This window comes from Acanthochromis polyacanthus, chromosome 12 (assembly GCF_021347895.1).
Source record: "Acanthochromis polyacanthus isolate Apoly-LR-REF ecotype Palm Island chromosome 12, KAUST_Apoly_ChrSc, whole genome shotgun sequence".
In the NCBI taxonomy this organism is placed as follows: Eukaryota; Metazoa; Chordata; class Actinopteri; family Pomacentridae; genus Acanthochromis; species Acanthochromis polyacanthus.
This window is the reverse complement of record NC_067124.1, coordinates 22,625,287-22,644,494: the sequence shown is the minus strand read 5'-3', so window position 1 is coordinate 22,644,494 and position 19,208 is coordinate 22,625,287. Positions and strand designations below refer to the sequence as shown.

The 19,208-nt window shown below is 37.9% G+C and overlaps 2 protein-coding genes across 7 annotated transcripts; both read left to right on the top strand.

Annotated features, from left to right (window-relative positions):
- Window positions 1-732: 732 nt before the first annotated feature.
- On the top strand, window positions 733-5,774 carry LOC127536378 (B-cell receptor CD22-like). Of its 3 annotated transcripts, XM_051956446.1 has the most exons (7): window positions 733-2,873; window positions 3,079-3,150; window positions 3,571-3,981; window positions 4,174-4,494; window positions 4,617-4,874; window positions 5,155-5,263; window positions 5,343-5,774. In XM_051956446.1, the coding sequence occupies exons 2-7, from the start codon at window positions 3,102-3,104 to the stop codon at window positions 5,443-5,445; spliced, it is 1,251 nt and encodes a 416-aa protein (XP_051812406.1). In that variant the 5' UTR covers window positions 733-2,873; window positions 3,079-3,101; the 3' UTR covers window positions 5,446-5,774. The 3 variants fall into 3 exon arrangements, with proteins under 3 accessions (XP_051812406.1, XP_051812407.1, XP_051812405.1); XM_051956447.1 differs by lacking the exon at window positions 733-2,873 and having other exon boundaries at window positions 2,880-3,150; window positions 5,155-5,225; XM_051956445.1 differs by lacking the exon at window positions 733-2,873 and having other exon boundaries at window positions 2,880-3,150.
- Window positions 5,775-9,483: 3,709 nt separating this feature from the next.
- On the top strand, window positions 9,484-19,023 carry LOC110972507 (sialic acid-binding Ig-like lectin 14). 4 transcript variants are annotated; one of them, XM_051956450.1, is made up of 8 exons: window positions 9,484-9,585; window positions 10,047-10,136; window positions 10,453-10,854; window positions 11,070-11,335; window positions 17,259-17,313; window positions 17,457-17,714; window positions 17,867-17,975; window positions 18,055-19,023. In XM_051956450.1, the coding sequence occupies exons 2-8, from the start codon at window positions 10,076-10,078 to the stop codon at window positions 18,155-18,157; spliced, it is 1,254 nt and encodes a 417-aa protein (XP_051812410.1). In that variant the 5' UTR covers window positions 9,484-9,585; window positions 10,047-10,075; the 3' UTR covers window positions 18,158-19,023. The 4 variants fall into 4 exon arrangements, with proteins under 4 accessions (XP_051812410.1, XP_051812411.1, XP_051812409.1 ...); XM_051956451.1 differs by lacking the exon at window positions 11,070-11,335 and having other exon boundaries at window positions 16,993-17,313; XM_051956449.1 differs by lacking the exon at window positions 17,259-17,313 and having other exon boundaries at window positions 11,070-11,390.
- Window positions 19,024-19,208: the final 185 nt, after the last annotated feature.

Sequence of the window (19,208 nt, the reverse complement as noted above, 5' to 3'; positions counted from 1 at the left end):
AGGTAGATTGTCCAAGACATAATACAAAAAGCTACATACTGAGTTTTTAGACCATTATTTAGGCATTCCAATCCAAACCAAGTTTAAAATATGCTGTTCTCTGTGCATGTAAATGAAGCCATTGTCGACCAGCTATTCTGATTAATTTGTTTATTAAGACATTGTTCTGTTGACTTAAAGATGGAGTGTTTCAGATAAGCTGGCTAGCATTCTCAACTTGCCTGTCTGCTCAAAGTCAATAACCAGTTAATGTCCCTGAACGCCTCATTTAAAAAAAAACCAAAACTTTATTTTGAAAAAGTAGAAATATCAAATATGTCTTACCTAATCTTTTGTCACAGTGTGTTGTAAAGCAAATCTGTATGTCCAGTACTTTGTGGTGATCATAATTATATATTTTTTTCTACATTCATGATTGACAAAATAATTCAGATCAGGGTTTTGCAATCTCTCTGCAAATTAGCACTGTTATTTAATGACAGTAGGTTTTTCCTGCAATGATGTGGTTTGCTTGCTCTTTTATTTTAAACAAGTCATTGATGCCTCAAGCAAATTCATCTGTCTTCAGTTCCATGCAAATATAAATAAAATAAAAAGATGAAATGGAAACAGTTGATTATTGATGGACAACAAAATGAAAATGTCTGTTTCTCATATTGTCCTTTGTTTTGAAAAGCAACATGACCACTGTGGATCTGTATCCCGTGACTTTTTTGGATTAAGTTCTTAGATTAAGTGGACATAAAAGCTGAAAAAACTCAGTGTTGTCCCAGCATTGTGAATACATATATTGGCATTAGTAAGGCATATACAATAAAGTCCAGAGCAGTGGTGGAGCCAGACAGTTATTATAAGGGTGGCCAGGGTGAGACCATTATTCATATTGGGGTGGCACAATCCATTATTATTACTTTTTTAGCAAATTGCTGTGGGCTGATTAGTAATTTTTTGGGGTCCTTCACGCTTATCACTTATAGGCGCGACTTTCATGTAAAGGTGTATGAGAACATATGAGCATTATAATGAACTTTTTATGTAACCCGCATTTGATTAAAACCTGCAACAGTTGCTTAAGTTCTGCTTTTTTAGCTGTTGATAAAGCGCACAAGGAATTTGAATCTCATGATGTAAGTACACTCTTATGTCCAAAAGACTCAGAAGATCCACCGCATTGATGTATCACACAATGTCCATCCAGCCTTTTGATTCTTTCTTTGTTTTGGCTGCAGGTTCTGGGTCTGTCTTTACTGTTCAGCAGTTTGTGCCACTTGTTCCCACAGTTCTTTAAAGTAGATTTCATGCCTACAGTCTTTAACAGTCTGCAAAATTAGATATACTTTTTAATTACAATAATACAAAATTGCTGAGTTTGTACAAAATCTGTTTTCTGCTTGGTTAGAATGACTTGGTTGTGTGTAGGTGAATGGAGGATGGTTGCACTGTGGGGAAAACAGCAGTAGAATGATGGTTCTTCCTTCTGCCAGAATGATAGTAGTTATTGGATGCAAATCTAGTTCTACGAGTACCTCTGATGGGTTTTTAGTATTGGTTGTGCGGGGTGATCAGACTTAAGTCTACTGGCCATGTTAATTAGGACAGGAGCCAAGGAGTAAGTAAAGTGACTTACTGTAATTATACAACCAAATAATTCCACGTGAGGGTCAGGGTGGATAGATGGGTTGACAAAACACAGGATGTTCCTACTTCATACTGATAATCATCCATCTTTTACCTGTAATGATTCCCTAATCTTAATTGTTGTCATAATGACAATGTAGGACTCATATTTCAACCCATGCCTTGATCTTTATTGAATCCTAACCAAGCTGCTAGCTCGTGAGGCTCACTCCCTGATGTGCAGCATGACTGAAACAATTGTCGTTTTACAGGCAAACTTCTAGCTTCTTTCAATTCACCATCAGATGCAGCTTCACTATAAAGAACCAGCAGCTCAGAATGCGGACAGAAAGTTATTGTATCCACAGGCTCTGCTACCATATAAAGACAAATTACAGCAACTTAACTATTACTGTGGCTTTGCTGGAAACTATGTTTTGACATAACATATTGCATAAAACAACACAAAGAAAGAGAAGTTATTTATCTTCACCAGAGAAAGAAGAGGAAGATACTATTTGGGCAGATTTTGCACTGATTTATGTTCAGCACAAGAATTTGCAGCAAGCTAGTTCTTTACTGAAGGCCTATTTTGTGCCACAGTCACAGGGCTGGTCAGAAAAACAAAAAAAAAAAAAAAAGGAGCAAGAAAAACAATTTCCTCTTATTATTCAGTAGGAAAGATGAAGCTTCTCAGGTGGACATATAGCAGAATGTGATAACTGGTTTAAAGTACGCTGCAGTATTGCATCATAAGAACAAGATCACAACAGTTTCTTAATAAGAGATTGCATAGTTAAACCTAAGAACTAAAATAAATGATTGGTCTTGGTTTTCTCTTCATTAAACAACTGCCACTGCAGATATATCAACAATACAGATTTACAGTCCTTCACAAAACAAATGTATTTTATGCATTACAAGGTAGAATAGTAATAAAAAAGCACTACAATATGGCCAATTAAGTTACAAAACACCTACACTAGGAAATGTAATTGATGTTGGATTGTTGTTTTGCTGTTTAAGGTTGAAAGTTTAGATTCCCAAACATATGCTGTGTATGATACTTGTGGTTTTGGTGATATCATGACTGTGTTAAAAAGGGGAAGTCTTAGAAGAGCAATAATGCTCAACAGACTGGAAAAAAAAAAAAAGCTTCCTTAAAGCTTCCTTAAAGCTAACACAAAGAGGGAAGGGGGTGTCATTTCGGCAGTGACCACTGGAGAAACAAGTGCAGGAGAACAAGACAGAAAGAGGTAAAATGTAACTTATTTCACTGTTGAAATGTTTAATTAGTTAAAAAAACAATCTGTAAAGTGCCAGACAAATTTATTCAAGCACTTACAGACTATCTGAAATTGCCAGAATGTCTGTCTGTGTATCTGAATTGTCACTGGCAAACAGCCGTTTCATCAAGTGAATTTCATTTACTGCAATTTGAGTGTGAAATGTGCCCTGCAGACACTGAGTGTTTCAGACATCAAATGAGGATGTTTGCTCTCATCTGGACAACTGCGCTTCTCTTTGTTACAGGTGGTGATGCTAAAACACACTGTCATAACACCAACACCATTTCTTAATCGTTATGTTAAATATATCTGAAATAATCTTTAAACATCGTTTTAATACATTTTAATGTGATGTACAAGACAATTATCTTCTTACATGCAGATAAATTACATGTTTTTGGATTTTATCATTGAAAAGCAAGTAATGACAGGCTATTAATAGTAAGAGCAGTGACAATTATTGAATTAATTGAAAACTCAGGAAAAGTTTGTCACCTTTAAACCAATTTAGATAAACTTTGCTGCGTTGTAAATTCTAATGCTGTTAAGAGCACTTCTGTAAGACAGAAACAGTTACTGCAGTAGCCTCTCATCAGGCCTTATTAGACATCATTGTTATTACAAAAAAATAATATTGCTTTTACCTTCTCTGTTGTACCAACAGGCACACCAGCTGAAAACCAGCACTGTGTAAATGGACACTGTGTCACCCTCACTGAGGGAGAACTAGCAGCAGAGGTTGGACTCTGTGTTGTCATTCCGTGTTCTTTCACCACTGCTTCTGACTTCACAATCCGAGCTATAGTTTGGTACAAATGTGAGACAACTAAGAAAACATGTGGTGATTCTGACATGATATTTCACTCCAACAACAAAAACAACAAAAATCTTCAGGCCAGATTTCAAGGAAGAGTGTTACTGTTGGAGCCTGATTTGAGACGAAATGTCTGCAGCATCATAATAAATGACCTCTGGGAGTCTGACAGTGGATCTTATGAGCTCAGAGTTAAGGGTTTGCTGAATGGGACAGCAGAAGAGATTTTATTCTATCCAAGAGCAACTGTCTCTGTTAAAGGTATGAATAAACCAATGCCAAAAAAACAGAAAACGAAACAAACACACAAAAAACATGCAGAATATAGTTATTTAGTGTTTTCATGAAGTAATTTTAGGTATTTGCTGACCTCTGTGGGCACAAAGTAAAACTGCAGAAGTTCCTGATGAAACTAAAAATACTGACTCCATTGTTGCACTGTGTTTTCATTAGGTCTCACTCAGAAACCCTCAGTGATGATTCCTGCACTGAAAGAAGGAAAGCAAGCCATACTGACCTGCACTGCTCCTGGTCTCTGCTCTGGATCTCGGCCTAAAATCTCCTGGACGTGGACAGAAGCAGGAGGGAAAGAATCTGACATTCCAAGAAGCATCATTTCTTTCAGAACTGAGCATCTGACTGCTGTGACAAAGAGACACAGATCAACTCTGAACTTTAGCCCTTCTGCTGAACATCACGGTACCAAGATCACCTGTAAGGTCAGCTTTAAAAGTGGAACAACTACAGAGAAGACTTTGACTTTGAATGTGAACTGTGAGTATATTTCTTTCAAAAATGTTTGATGATTGTCTTCACAGCATCAGGAGTGTTCTTGCAGGAAAGCAATGACAGTGGGGAAGCTGTACCAATGTGTCATTAGTACTTTTGTGTCATAGATGTGAAGAAAGTTCAAATAAGTGGGAACAGGAGCCTGAAGAAGGGTGAGACTCTGAACCTGACCTGCAGTGTGGAAAGTTTCCCTCCATCCTTTGTTGCATGGACAAAACGCAATTGCATGGGCAGCCTGATCAGAAACCAAAGATCATCCACACTTGTCATTCCTGACGTGAGAGCAGAACATTCTGGACAGTACGTCTGTGAAGCAATGTACATGGAAAGGCCTCTACTTTCATATGTTAACATTACTGTGGGATGTAAGTAGATCTCATTGATCTTAATCTAATTCCTGTGCAATTTATTGTTATCATTATGAGCTCAATATACTGCTGCATTGCTTTTGCACAATTTCTTAAGATTTTCTTCCACTGAAAAGGAGAAGCTTTTCAATTTCGTTATACACTGTATTATGACAATAAAGCATATTCTATTCTATTCTATTCTATTCTATTCTATTCTATTCTATTCTATTGAATGTAGTATACACAGCATGATCAGTACATACCATATCTGACTATAATTTCTTATTTCTTGCAGTGGATCTTGCGATAAATTGTGGATCTTGCCGTCCAGTTCTTCCCTGGGTTGTTGCCGGTGTGTCGCTCAGTGTAAATGTTCTCGTCATTATCCTCATATCTTGCCTTTGGTATGTTAGTACTTCTTTTTTCAAGGCTGTTTTAATGCACTGAAGACCTTTGGATAACAAATGTTTGTTGTCTTTAAAGGAACTCCAGAAAAAAGGTGAAACCAAATCAAGAGGACAGAACTTACATGTCACTGCAAAGAACAGACACATCTCCAGAGTATGAGGTCATTGCTCAGCGTTGAAACTAGCAAATCAGTACCAGCTTCATGAAAATCATTCAGAAACCCTCAGTGATGGATTTTTTGCCTTTACAAATGTATGTAATCTATTTTTTTGTTGTTGTTGTGGCTCTGCTCACATCATTTTATTCATTTATTTTCTGCATTAGAGTTTCAACAACGCTGTATTTACAAAATCTGTGAGAGTACATTTAGTTGATCAGTTCAACATGTAACATCTCTTGATATTTTTACTGTGCTTAAATGTTAATTTTCATTCTAATATGTTGTTTTGCATTGTATAGTGTGATGCCTTGATTTGCATTGAATAAACTGTAATTTGTCCAACACTAGTGAACTGAGTGCAAAACTCTGAACTTTAACCTGGCCTTGTTTTGGGAAACACACACCATCACACACCTTTAGAACTCAGAGAATTAGATTTCCAATACAACTATGACTGTCCACTGTTGGCTGCACATTTCTCAACAAGTTCTAAAACTCATATTTATGCTGTATAATTGTACTATAGATCTGTTGTTTTGTGTGGCTGTTTCTGTAAATTTAAAATCATGTCTGGGGATTCAGATATGGAACAAACAACAAAAATATCCCATATTTACTGTAGAAATTACACTTTTCTTCATTGACATTACAGTGAAATTTCTCTTAAATGCAGATGTGAACATGGAGGCCAAACCTCATCTGATATTAGGGGAAACTAACAGTTCATTTTTCCTCAGTTAGAACCTCAATGTTCCTTCCTTCTATAAGGCTTGATTACACTCCCTTGTGGACATTCACAGGAACAGCATGGATGAATGCTTGTTATTGTAGCTTTATGTCCACTCAAGGACTCCATAGCTCTCTATGTATCCCATGCATGCACATCACTGCTAAACATGCACACTACTGCTTTTCTAGAAGAGTTGCTGTTTTGTCAGTCTAAAAACTGAAAGATGATGGTTGACTGTCTTATCTGTTAATTACAGAACAAGACTGTAAACTGTCAATGTAACATCCACAGACACAACCTTCAGCCTCATTTGTCAGTTGGTCCCATCAGCTGTAGGTGTCTGAATCAGTTCAGAAATCAAACAAAAACATAGAAGCAAAAACATTATGGAGAGAAAACTCAAACATCAGGCAAACAGTAAAGAAACAAAATGATGTGGAGTTAAATATAAGATATGGGAATATCAGATGCAGATACCATCACAGTATATTCATCTCAATTTTAAAATCAGACCTCAGAGACAATTATCACAGTATATCCATCATATATTATCTCACCTGTTAATTTCCTGTATTTCTTCAAAAAAGATGAGTTGATAAAGCTGCAATATTGTATTTTATGAATGAAATCAGCTGTAGGCCATATGGGGTCACAGATTATTTTTTCCTATTTGTCTCTGACAGATCAAACCACTGGTTCTACAATTATTAGACGACAAGAAAACTTTGGTGGTTGTTACTGGGATCACTGTCCCTCTTGCCATGCTCACAGCTTCTGCAGTCAACTTGAAGCATGCAAACATTTAGTAACTGACTGTGACAGAATTTCAGACAGTTCTTATCTGGTCATGGTGATAAAACAGGAAGTTATCAGAGACATGGTGAATACAGCAAATGCCATACAGGGCAACATTAAAGTTACTTCCCTCAAACTAACACTTGAAGATAACACCAGTAAAAAGCATTAAGAGCATTTAAAAGATACAGAATGCAGATGAAGTCATTGCAGTTCTGTAATCATTTAATTCACTTCTTCAAATATACACATGAAATGTTTGAATATTGTATATAAAATACATATACATAAATAAAAACATAAACAATACCCACTTGACCATCATCACTCAACTCACATTGCAGATTTTATAATAGTGTAAGGCAGACCATTCACTGTCATGAACATCACACCGTTAAAGTTACGAATTTTATCTTAAAATCACAAATGGTTATGTTTTTAAGCAAACTGAGTCCCAGAAACTTCTGCCCCCGAAACTTAAAAATCCTCCTGGAGAATATCCACCATCAGTGTATGGCCTAAAGTGTCAGGATTCAGCCCTCTTGCGGCCTGTTTGTTCTTTCTGTGTTTGTTGCTTGTCTGTGTGCATTTTTGTTGTTGTCCTTTAGTGTATTTTTGGTTTGTCTCTGTCTCCCTCTGGCTGTTTTCACCCTGTCCCTCTTCCACTCGCTCATCCCCTAGCTCTGTCTCATTAGCTCATCACCCTCACCTGTTGCAATCAGCTCCACTCAATTCACCTGGTCCCCTTCCCTGTTATTTAAGCTCTGCCATTTCCCCTCAGCCTTCGCTGGCACATAGTTGGATATTCATACAGTTTCTCTCCACTCCCCACTACCCTCCTCCGCTGGACTTTCACTTGTTGGACTTCGTCTTTTTCATCCCCTCACTGGATTACCCCCACCGGACTCGTGTTTGTAAGATCTTAGTTTTGTTCTTGAGTTTACTGTTTGTCCCCCGCTTTAGTCTTTTAGTTTTGCTGTCGCTTTTGTTTTGTTTAGTTTTGTCTACTTTAGTCTAGCCGTTGTCTGTGTCTAGTTTAGTTTTTGTCTTCTCTCTTAGTCTTCCTGTGGTTGTTGTGTAGTTAGTTGTTCCCTCCTGGGTTCCCTCCTGGGTTCCCTCCTGGGTTCCCTCCTGGGTTCCCTCCTGGGTTCCCTCCTGGGTTCCCTCCTGGGTCAGCTGTCCTGTTAGTTTTAGTCCATCAAGTCTCGTTTTTAGTTAATGATTTTTGATTTTGTTAATAAATCCTTTAAATATGCCTACCGTGTTGTCAGTGATGTCTGCGCCTGGGTTCTCCACCACCACCAATCCTAACATAAAGCTCAACACAAATGGTTCATGCAGAATGACAAAGATCCAAAACATACAAGGAAGTCCCTCTCTGAGTGTCTGAAAAAGAACTAAATGAAGGTTTTGGAGTGAGTCAAAGTTTAGACTTGAATCTAACTAAGCTGCTGTGGCAAGACCTGAAAAGGACAGCTCATGATTGTAAACCATCTGCTGTGGCCCAAATAAAACTATTCTGCAGAGAGGAGTGGACCAACATTCCTCCATGGTGATGACTGATCACAAGCTATCACAAACATTTAACTGCAGTTCAGCAGTTACTAGATTCAGAGGGGCAATTGCTTATTCACAGGAGTGATACAGATTTTCAATAAATCTTCAATAAAAAATCTGAATTTACATTTTGTGATTTGGGGAAATCTAATATTAAATAAATCTTAATATGTCCTTGATGATGTGGAACATTTAAGAAATATACAAAAATAAGACATCAGCAAATACTTTTTCACAGCACTTTATACTGAGATGAAATATCTGCCTGGTTCTTATAGTTAAAATAGTTTAACACTTCAAGTACAAACAGGAAGTTTTCAAAGAACATAGCAGTGTAAGAATAAATTAGCACTATAGCTTCTTGACTGCAAACATCAGCTGTTGCACAATAATCATGAAAGCCACAAACACACAAAAACATTTCCAAAGACACTGTTTGCAGCTGAAATAGGGGAAATGCTTAAAGAAGATATTTTCTGTTATCAGTAATTGTTAAATTTCCTTTACCTTTCTCAGGGGTTATACAGTAGTAATTACTATTTTAATACATGCAGATGTTAGAAAGCAGCTCAGTCCATGGAGAGCAATGCAGCAGTGTTGTTTGTGTTGTGCATGGTTGAAGTGAGTTAAAAATGAGCTCTATATGCACACTCTCATGTAGTGTGAGTGTGCTGGTTTTTCAGTTTTTCAAGATAGCAAGACTTCCCTACAAGAGAGACACAAAAAGCACACATTTACAGTTCTTCCTTTTATGGAAAGTTTCACATTTACATCTGCCGAGGACACAGCTTTTTTTTCTTTTTCTAAAGACAAGCAGGCTTTTTATGTTAATGAGGACACTTTGTGCACAAATATAAAATGTCAAAACTGTTCTGTTATCACAGCATTATTTTTTTGAAAAATAAATAAAAATCTGTGTTGATAGAGGAGCAGTATTGCTCAGTGCAGTGCCGAGAAACTTCCTGTAACCTTGTTGTTGTACAAAAGGGGAAGAAATACAAAAGAGGAGAGTAGGAGACACTTCAGAGGAGAAAGTCAGCAGAGATTACAGCGGAGAGAAGATCAAGACAAAGGAGGTAAAACAGCATTTAATTTGGGCTTTCAATATATTTTTAAAATAATCATGGAAGTTGTGATTCAAACATTTTTCTAATAACTATGGCACTGCTGGCAAAAGTAAGGGCTGAGAAAGAAAAAGAACTTGTTAGATTGAAGATGGTCAGAGTCTGATAAATTCATTATGTCCAATGGTTGACGTAAAGCTCAGCTGGAATATGGCAGGAATTATATGGATGTATTGTATTAGCACCATTGATGTAAAGATCACTAGTTTTTAATCAACCTCTCAAGAACAGACGTGTCAAAGTACTTTAACATAAAAACCTGGGTTTAGTCACTGTATAGCTGGGGAAAGTGTTTTAATAATGCCACCACAGAATAACTAAACACGCAACATCCTGTATTGTCTATGTGATGGACATTGTGGAGTTACCTTTGATTTCTGTTATATTTACTGCATGTTTTCCTGTGGAGATAGAGGCTGAACGTACTAAATATTAAATCAACATGATCCTTCTCATTTGGGCAACTTTACTTCTCTCTGTGAGAGGCAGCAGTGCTGAAACAGGTAATGAATCTTCTCCTTTGCAAACTTCTAATGCTGCCCCAGATGAAACCTTTGTGACTGTGTTTTCCTGTCAGCAAATTTGTAGTATCACTGTCAACTGCTGTCTTCCCTGGAAACTGTCATTTTATTACAGATTTGGTTTACTACGTATTTTATAGGTTGAGTAATCAGTAAAGTTAACTCTAATAAGTAATTCATGTCAAACACAATTTGTCACTGCAGTAGCCTTTCTTCATAATTCATTAGATATCAGCATATACCGCCAAAAACTAAAAGTTGTTTGTTGCTGTTTTTGTCCACTCTTTCGTATCAACAGCTGAAAAACAACACTGTGACTATCGTGGATACTGTGTCACTCTCACTGAGGGAGAACTAACAGCAGAAGCTGGACTCTGTGTTGTGATTCCATGTTCTTTCACCACTGCTTATGGCTTTACACCCCAAAGTATAGTTTGGTACAAATGTGAGCAATCTACACAACAATGTGATGATTCTGACATGATATTTCACTCGAAGAAGTACAACCAAAATGTTCAGCCTGGATTCAGACGAAGAGTGTCGCTGTTGGAGCCTGATGTGAGTCAAAACAACTGTAGCATCAGAATAAATAACCTCAGTGACTCTGACAGTGGATCATATCAGCTCAGAGTTAACGGTGATCGGTTTGGAAGACCAGATGGATATACATTCTCTCAACGAGCAACTGTCTCTGTTACAGGTATGAAAAATTACAGCAACAAATATGCATGCAGAATATAAGTGTTCAGTGTCAGTGTTGTGCATCAACATGATTGAAGTATTTGTGTAGCATTAATGGAGTGTTGAAGTAATTTCAGGCATTTGCTGACCTCTGTGGGTAGAAAGTAAAACTGCAGACATTCCTGATGAAACTCTAAAAATACTGACTTCAATGTTGCACTGTGTTTCCATTAGATCTCACTCAGAAACCCTCAGTGATGATTCCTCCACTGACAGAAGGAAAGCAAACCACACTGACCTGCACTGCTCCTGGTCTCTGCTCTGGATCTCGGCCTAAAATCTCCTGGATGTGGAGAGAAGCAGGAGGGAATGATTCTTACATTACAGAAAACATCACTGCTGTCAAGACTGAGAATCTGACTGCTGGGACAAAGAGACACAGATCAACTCTGGACTTTAGCCCTTCTGCTGAACATCATGGTACCATTATCACCTGTAAGGTCCGCTTTAAAGGTGGAACAACTACAGAGAAGACTTTGACTTTGAATGTGAACTGTGAGTATGTTTCTTTCCAAAATGTTTGATGATTGTCTTCACAGCATCAGGAGGGTTCTTGCAGGAAAGCAATGACAGTGGGGAAGCTGTACCAATGGCGTCATTAGTACTTTTGTGTCATAGATGTGAAGAAAGTTCAAATAAGTGGGAACAGGAGCCTGAAGAAGGGTGAGACTCTGAACCTGACCTGCAGTGTGGAAAGTTTCCCTCCATCCTTTGTTGCATGGACAAAACGCAATTGCATGGGCAGCCTGATCAGAAACCAAAGATCATCCACACTTGTCATTCCTGACGTGAGAGCAGAACATTCTGGACAGTACGTCTGTGAAGCAATGTACATGGAAAGGCCTCTACTTTCATATGTTAACATTACTGTGAGTTGTAAGTAGATTTTTTTATTCTAATCCAAATTCTGTGCAATTTATTGTTGGCATTTTCAGCTCAATGTATCGTTGCATTGCTCATATTGAATGTAGTATACAGGGCATGCACAGTGCATACCATATCTGACCATAATTTCTTATTTCTTGCAGTGGATCTTGCGATAAATTATGGATCTTGCCGTCCAGTTCTTCCCTGGGTTGTTGCCGGTGTGTCGCTCAGTGTAAATGTTCTCGTCATTATCCTCATATCTTGCCTTTGGTATGTTACTACTTCTTGTTTCAAGGCTGTTTTAATGCACTGAAGACTTTTGGATAACAAAAGTTTGTTGTCTTTAAAAGGAACTCCAGAAAAAAGATGAAACCAAATCAAGAGGACAGAACTTACATGTCACTGCAAAAAACAGACACATCTCCCGAGTATGAGGTCATTGCTCAGCGTTGAAACTAATACTACATGAATGCCACTCAGAAACTCTCAGTGATGGATTTTTTGGATTGAAAATCAGTATAATGGAGATTTGTTGTTGTTGCCCTGCTCACATCATTTTAGTCATTTCATTTTCTGCATTAGAGTTTCAACAACGCTGTATTTACAAAATCTCTGAGAGCACATTTAGCTGATCAGTTCAACATGTAACATCTCTTGATATTTTTACTGTGCTTAAATGTTTATTTCATTCTATTTTTTTGTTCTGCTTTGTACATTGTGATACTTTTCTTTGGTTTGCTTCGAATAAACTGTAATTTGTCCAAAACGCTCTAACCCTAACTTTAACCTGGCCTTGTTTTGGGAAACACACACCATCACACACCTTTAGAACTCAGAGAATCAGATTTCCAATACAACTATGGCTGTCCACTGTTGGCTGCACATTTCTCAACTATTCCAGAGTTCGAAAACTCATATTTATGCTGTATTCATTTACTATAGACCTGTTTTGTGTGGCTGTTTCTGTAAATTTAAAATCATGTCTGGGGATTCAGATATGGAACAAACAACAAAAATATCCCATATTTATTGTAGAAATTACACTTTTCTTCATTGACATTACAGTGAAATTTCTCTTAAATGCAGATGTGAACATGGAGGCCAAACCTCATCTGATATTAGGGGAAACTAACAGTTCATTTTCCTCAGTTAGAACCTCAATGTTCCTTCCTTCTATAAGGCTTGATTACACTCCCTTGTGGACATTCACAGGAACAGCATGGATGAATGCTTGTTATTGTAGCTTTTTGTCCACTCAAGGACTCCATAGCTCTCTATGTATCCCATGCATGCACATCACTGCTAAACATGCACACTACTGCTTTTCTAGAAGAGTTGCTGTTTTGTCAGTCTAAAAACTAAAAGATGATGGTTGACTGTCTTATCTGTTAATTACAGAACAAGACTGTAAACTGTCAATGTAACATCCACAGACACAACCTTCAGCCTCATTTGTCAGTTGGTCCCATCAGCTGTAGGTGTCTGAATCAGTTCAGAAATCAAACAAAAACATAGAAGCAAAAACATTATGGAGAGAAAAATCAAACATCAGGCAAACAGTAAAGAAACAAAATGATGTGGAGTTAAATATAAGAGATGGGAATATCAGATGCAGATACCATCACAGTATATTCATCTCAATTTTAAAATCAGACCTCAGAGACAATTATCACAGTATATCCATCATATATTATCTCACCTGTTAATTTCCTGTATTTCTTTAAAAAAAGACGAGTTGATAAAGCTGCAATATTGTATTTTATGAATCAAATCAGCTGTAGGCCATATGGGGGTCACACAATATTTGTTCCTATTTGTCTCTAACAGATCAAACCACTGGTTCTACAATTATTAGACAACGACAAGAAAACTTTGGTGGTTGTTACTGGGATCACTGTCCCTCTTGCCATGCTCACAGCTTCTGCAGTCAACTTGAAGCATGCAAACATTTAGTAACTGACTGTGACAGAATTTCAGACAGTTCTTATCTGGTCATGGTGATAAAACAGGAAGTTATCAGAGACACTATGAATACAGCAAATGCCATACAGGGCAACATTAAAGTGACTTCCCTCAAACTAACACTTGAAGATAACACCAGTAAAAAGCATTAAGAGCATTTAAAAGATACAGAATGCAGATGAAGTCATTGCAGTTCTGTAATCATTTAATTCACTTCTTCAAATATACACATGAAATGTTTGAATATTGTATATAAAATACATATACATAAATAAAAACATAAACAATACCCACTTGACCATCATCACTCAACTCACATTGCAGATTTTATAATAGTGTAAGGCAGACCATTCACTGTCATGAATATCACATCGTTAAAATTATGAATTTTATGTTAAAATCACAAATGGTTACGTTTTTAAGCAAACTGAGTCCCAGAAACTTCTGCTCACGAAACTTAAAAAGCCTGCTGGAGAATATCCACCATCAGTGTATGACCTAAAGCTCAACACAAACGGTTCATGCAGAATGACAAAGATCCAAAACACACAAGGAAGTCCCTCTCTGAGTGTCTGAAAAAGAACTAAATGAAGGTTTTGGAGTGAGTCAAAGTTTAGACTTGAGTCTAACTAAGCTGCTGTGGCAAGACCTGAAAAGGCAGTTCACGATTGTAAACCATCTGCTGTGGCCCAAATAAAACTATTCTGCAGAGAGGAGTGGACCAACATTCCTCCATGGTGATGACTGATCACAAGCTATCACAAACATTTAACTGCAGTTCAGCAGTTATTAGATTCAGAGGGGCAATTGCTTATTCACAGGAGTGATACAGATTTTCAATAAATCTTCAATAAAAAATCTGAATTTACATTTTGTGCTTTGGCGATATCTAATATTAAATCAATCTTAATATGTACTTGATGATGTGGAACATTTAAGAAATATACAAAAATAAAAGACATCAGCAAATACTTTTTCACAGCACTTTATACTGAGATGAAATATCTGCCTGGTTCTTAGAGCGAAAATAGTTTAACACTTCAAGTGCAAACAGGAAGTTTTCAAAGAACATAGCAGTGTAAGAATAAATTAGCACTATAGCTTCTTTACTGCAAAAATCAGCTGTTGCACAATAATCATGAAAGCCACAAACACACAAAAACATTTCCAAAGACACTGTTTGCAGCTGAAATAGGGGAAATGCTTAAAGAAGATATTTTCTGTTATAATCAGTAATTGTTAAATTTCCTTTACCTTTCTCAGGGGTTATACTGTAGTAATTACTATTTTAATACATGCAGATGTTAGAAAGCAGCTCAGTCCATGGAGAGCAATGCAGCAGTGTTGTTTGTGTTGTGCATGGTTGAAGTGAGTTAAAAATGAGCTCTATATGCACACTCTCATGTAGTGTGTGTGTGCTGGTTTTTCAGTTTTTCAAGATAGCAAGACTTTCCTACAAGAGAGACACAAAAAGCACACATTTACAGTTCTTCCTTTTATGGAAAGTTTCACATTTACATCTGCCGAGGACACAGCTTTTTTTTCTTTTTCTAAAGACAAGCAGGCTTTTTATGTTAATGAGGACACTTTGTGCACAAATATAAAGTGTCAAAACTGTTCTGTTATCACAGCTTTATTTTTTTGAAAAATAAATAAAAATCTGTGTTGATAGAGGAGCAGTATTGCTCAGTGCAGTGCCGAGAAACTTCCTGTAACCTTGTTGTTGCACAAAAGGGGAAGAAATACAAAAGAGAGGAGAGTAGGAGACACTTCAGAGGAGAAAGTCAGCAGAGATTACAGCGGAGAGAAGATCAAGACAAAGGAGGTAAAACAGCATTTAATTTGGGCTTTCAATATATTTTTAAAATAATCATGGAAGTTGTGATTCAAACATTTTTCTAATAACTATGGCACTGCTGGCAAAAGTAAGGGCTGAGAAAGAAAAAGAACTTGTTAGATTGAAGATGGTCAGAGTCTGATAAATTCATTATGTCCAATGGTTGACGTAAAGCTCAGCTGGAATATGGCAGGAATTATATGGATGTATTGTATTAGCACCATTGATGTAAAGATCACTAGTTCTTAATCAACCTCTCAAGAACAGACGTGTCAAAGTACTTTAGCATAAAAACCTGGGTTTAGTCACTGTATAGCTGGGGAAAGTGTTTTAATAATGCCACCACAGAATAACTAAACACGCAACATCCTGTATTGTCTATGTGATGGACATTGTGGACTTTCCTTTGATTTCTGTTATATTTACTGCATGTTTTCCTGTGGAGATAGAGGCTGAACATACCAAATATTAAATCAACATGATCATTCTCATTTGGGCAACTTTACTTCTCTCTGTGAGAGGCAGCAGTGCTGAAACAGGTAATGAATCTTCTCCTTTGCAAACTTCTAATGCTGCCCCAGATGAAACCTTTGTGACTGTGTTTTCCTGTCAGCAAATTTGTAGTATCACTGTCAACTGCTGTCTTCCCTGGAAACTGTCATTTTATTACAGATTTGGTTTACTACGTATTTTATAGGTTGAGTAATCAGTAAAGTTAACTCTAATAAGTAATTCATGTCAAACACAATTTGTCACTGCAGTAGCCTTTCTTCATAATTCATTAGATATCAGCTTTATACCGCCAAAAACTAAAAGTTGTTTGTTGCTGTTTTTGTCCACTCTTTCGCACCAACAGCTGAAAAACAACACTGTGACTTTTTTGGATACTGTGTCACTCTCACTGAGGGAGAACTAACAGCTGAAGCTGGACTCTGTGTTGTGATTCCATGTTCTTTCACCACTGCTTTTACCTTTACACCCCAAAGTATAGTTTGGTACAAATGTGAGCCATCTTACAAAAAATGTGGTGATTCTGACATGATATTTTACTTGAACAACAACAACCAAAATGTTCAGCCTGGATTCAGACGAAGAGTGTCGCTGTTGGAGCCTGATGTGAGTCAAAAAAACTGTAGCATCAGAATAAATGATCTCAGTGACTCTGACAGTGGATCATATCAGCTCAGAGTTAACGGTGATCGGTTTGGAAGAACAGATGGATATACATTCTCTCAACGAGCAACTGTCTCTGTTACAGGTATGAAATAACTACAGCTAAAAATAAATATGCATGCAGAATATAAATGTTCAGTTCAGCATTGAAGTAATTTCAGGCATTTGCTGACCTCTGTGGGTAGAAAGTAAAACTGCAGACATTCCTGACGAAACTCTAAAAATACTGATTCCATTAATGCACTGTGTTTTCATTAGATCTCACTCAGAAACCCTCAGTGATGATTCCTCCACTGACAGAAGGAAAGCAAACCACACTGACCTGCACTGCTCCTGGCCTCTGCTCTGGATCTCGGCCTAAAATTTCCTGGATGTGGAGAGAAGCAGGAGGGAATGATTCTTACATTACAGAAAACATCGCTGTTGTCAAGACTGAGAATCTGACTGCTGGGACAAAGAGATACAGATCAACTCTGGACTTTAGCCCTTCTGCTGAACATCATGGTACCAATATCACCTGTAAGGTCAGCTTTAATGGTGGAACAACTACAGAGAAGACTTTGACTTTGAATGTGAACTGTGAGTATGTTTCTTTCCAAAATGTTTGCTTGATGGTCTTGTGGTTTGATGATTGTCTTCACAGCATCAGGAGTGTTCTTGCAGGAAAGCAATGACAGTGGGGAAGCTGTACCAATGGCGTCATTAGTACTTTTGTGTCATAGATGTGAAGAAAGTTCAAATAAGTGGGAACAGGAACCTGAAGAAGGGTGAGACTCTGAACCTGACCTGCAGTGTGGAAAGTTTCCCTCCATCCTTTGTTGCATGGACAAAACGCAATTGCATGGGCAGCCTGATCAGAAACCGAAGATCATCCACACTTGTCATTCCTGACGTGAGAGCAGAACATTCTGGACAGTACGTCTGTGAAGCAATGTACATGGAAAGGCCTCTACTTTCATATGTTAACATTACTGTGAGTTGTAAGTAGATTTTTTGATCATAATCCAAATTCTGTGCAATTTATTGTTGGCATTTTCAGCTCAATGTATCGCTGCATTGCTCATATTCAATGTAGTATACAGGGCATGCACAGTACATTCCATATCTGACCATAATTTCTTATTTCTTGCAGTGGATCTTGTGATAAATTGTGGATCTTGCCGTCCAGTTCTTCCCTGGGTTGTTGCCGGTGTGTCGCTCAGTGTACATGTTCTTGTCATTATCCTCATATCTTGCCTTTGGTATGTTGCTACTTCTTGTTTCAAGGCTGTTTTAATGCACTGAAGACTTTTGGATAACAAATGTTTGTTGTCTTTAAAGGAACTCCAGAAAAAAGGTGAAACCAAATCAAGAGGACAGAACTTACATGTCACTGCAAAGAACAGACACATCTTCAGAGTATGAGGTCATTGCTCAATGTTGAAACTAACAAATCAGTACCAGCTTCATGAATGTCACTCAGAAACCCTCAGTGATGGATTTTTTTGGACTGTAAAGTGCTGCCACTGTAACTGTCAATGTAACATCCACAGACACAACCTTCAGCCTCATTTGTCAGTTGGTTCCACCAGCTGTAGGTGTCTGAATCTGTTCAGAAATCAACCATAAACACAGAAGCAAAAACATTATGGAGAGAAAAATAAAACATCAGGCAAACAGCTGAGAAGCATAATGATGTGGAGTTAAGTATAAGATATGTGTCATTATCTCTCCCTTCTCTGTGCTGCAATCCTGGCCAGCCGACAGCCCTGGCCGATCAGGCACAGCTGCGCTCCATTGGCAGCTGTGCCTGATCAGTAATCAGTGGCAGAAGAAGCTTGGCTTGCCCCATCACTCCCCACTGGCTCACTGTCTCTGCTGGCTCCATGCCAGCCACATTCTGCTTTGGCCCGCTTCAGCTCCGGGCTCCCCTTCCCTGCTCTGTCCTGCACAGCTTATTCCCGGGACTCCCCCCCCCCTCCCCCTTCGTCTTTGTCTCGGCTCCCCATCACTGCTTTGCTGCAGCTGCCTGTTTCTGCCGACTTCCTGTCAGTCACTCTCCCAGGTCTGCCTTGGTTCCGGTTTGTCGCCTCTTTAGTTGGACTTGTGAACTCGTGAGTCAAGTCGTTTTGTGTTAGTTTAGCCCTTAGCCCATGTAGTGGCCTGTTTAGTTTATTATTGTTTAGTGTTTTAGTGCTCTGTTTGGTTTCTCGTTAAATTCATTGTTTTTTGTATGGAATTTGGTTACCTTGGTTAGTTCAGTCTGTGGTCGGCGTTTTCTGTTTGAATAAATCTTTGGTTCAGTCTGTTTGTGGTGCCTGCACTCTGGGGCAACATTAAAGTGACTTTTTACTGATGAAGATATCATCAGTAAAAAGCATTAACAGCATTTTAAAGATACAGAATGCAGATGAAGTCATTGAAGTTCTGGAACAATTTAATTCACTTCAAATATACACATGAAATGTTTGAATATTGTATATAAAATACATGTA

What these genes read in the sequence shown, in the direction of transcription:
- LOC127536378 (XM_051956445.1), top strand. Translation starts at nt 3,066, where the DNA reads ATGTGCCCTGCAGACACTGAGTGTTTCAGACATCAAATGAGGATGTTT. An exon ending in TGCGCTTCTCTTTGTTACAG is followed by an intron (nt 3,151 to 3,570) that starts GTGGTGATGCTA and finishes TTGTACCAACAG; the next exon opens with GCACACCAGCTGAAAACCAG. An exon ending in TGTTAACATTACTGTGGGAT is followed by an intron (nt 4,875 to 5,154) that starts GTAAGTAGATCT and finishes TATTTCTTGCAG; the next exon opens with TGGATCTTGCGATAAATTGT.
- LOC110972507 (XM_051956451.1), top strand. Translation starts at nt 10,076, where the DNA reads ATGATCCTTCTCATTTGGGCAACTTTACTTCTCTCTGTGAGAGGCAGC. An exon ending in AGGCAGCAGTGCTGAAACAG is followed by an intron (nt 10,137 to 10,452) that starts GTAATGAATCTT and finishes TCGTATCAACAG; the next exon opens with CTGAAAAACAACACTGTGAC. An exon ending in TTTGACTTTGAATGTGAACT is followed by an intron (nt 17,314 to 17,456) that starts GTGAGTATGTTT and finishes TTTGTGTCATAG; the next exon opens with ATGTGAAGAAAGTTCAAATA.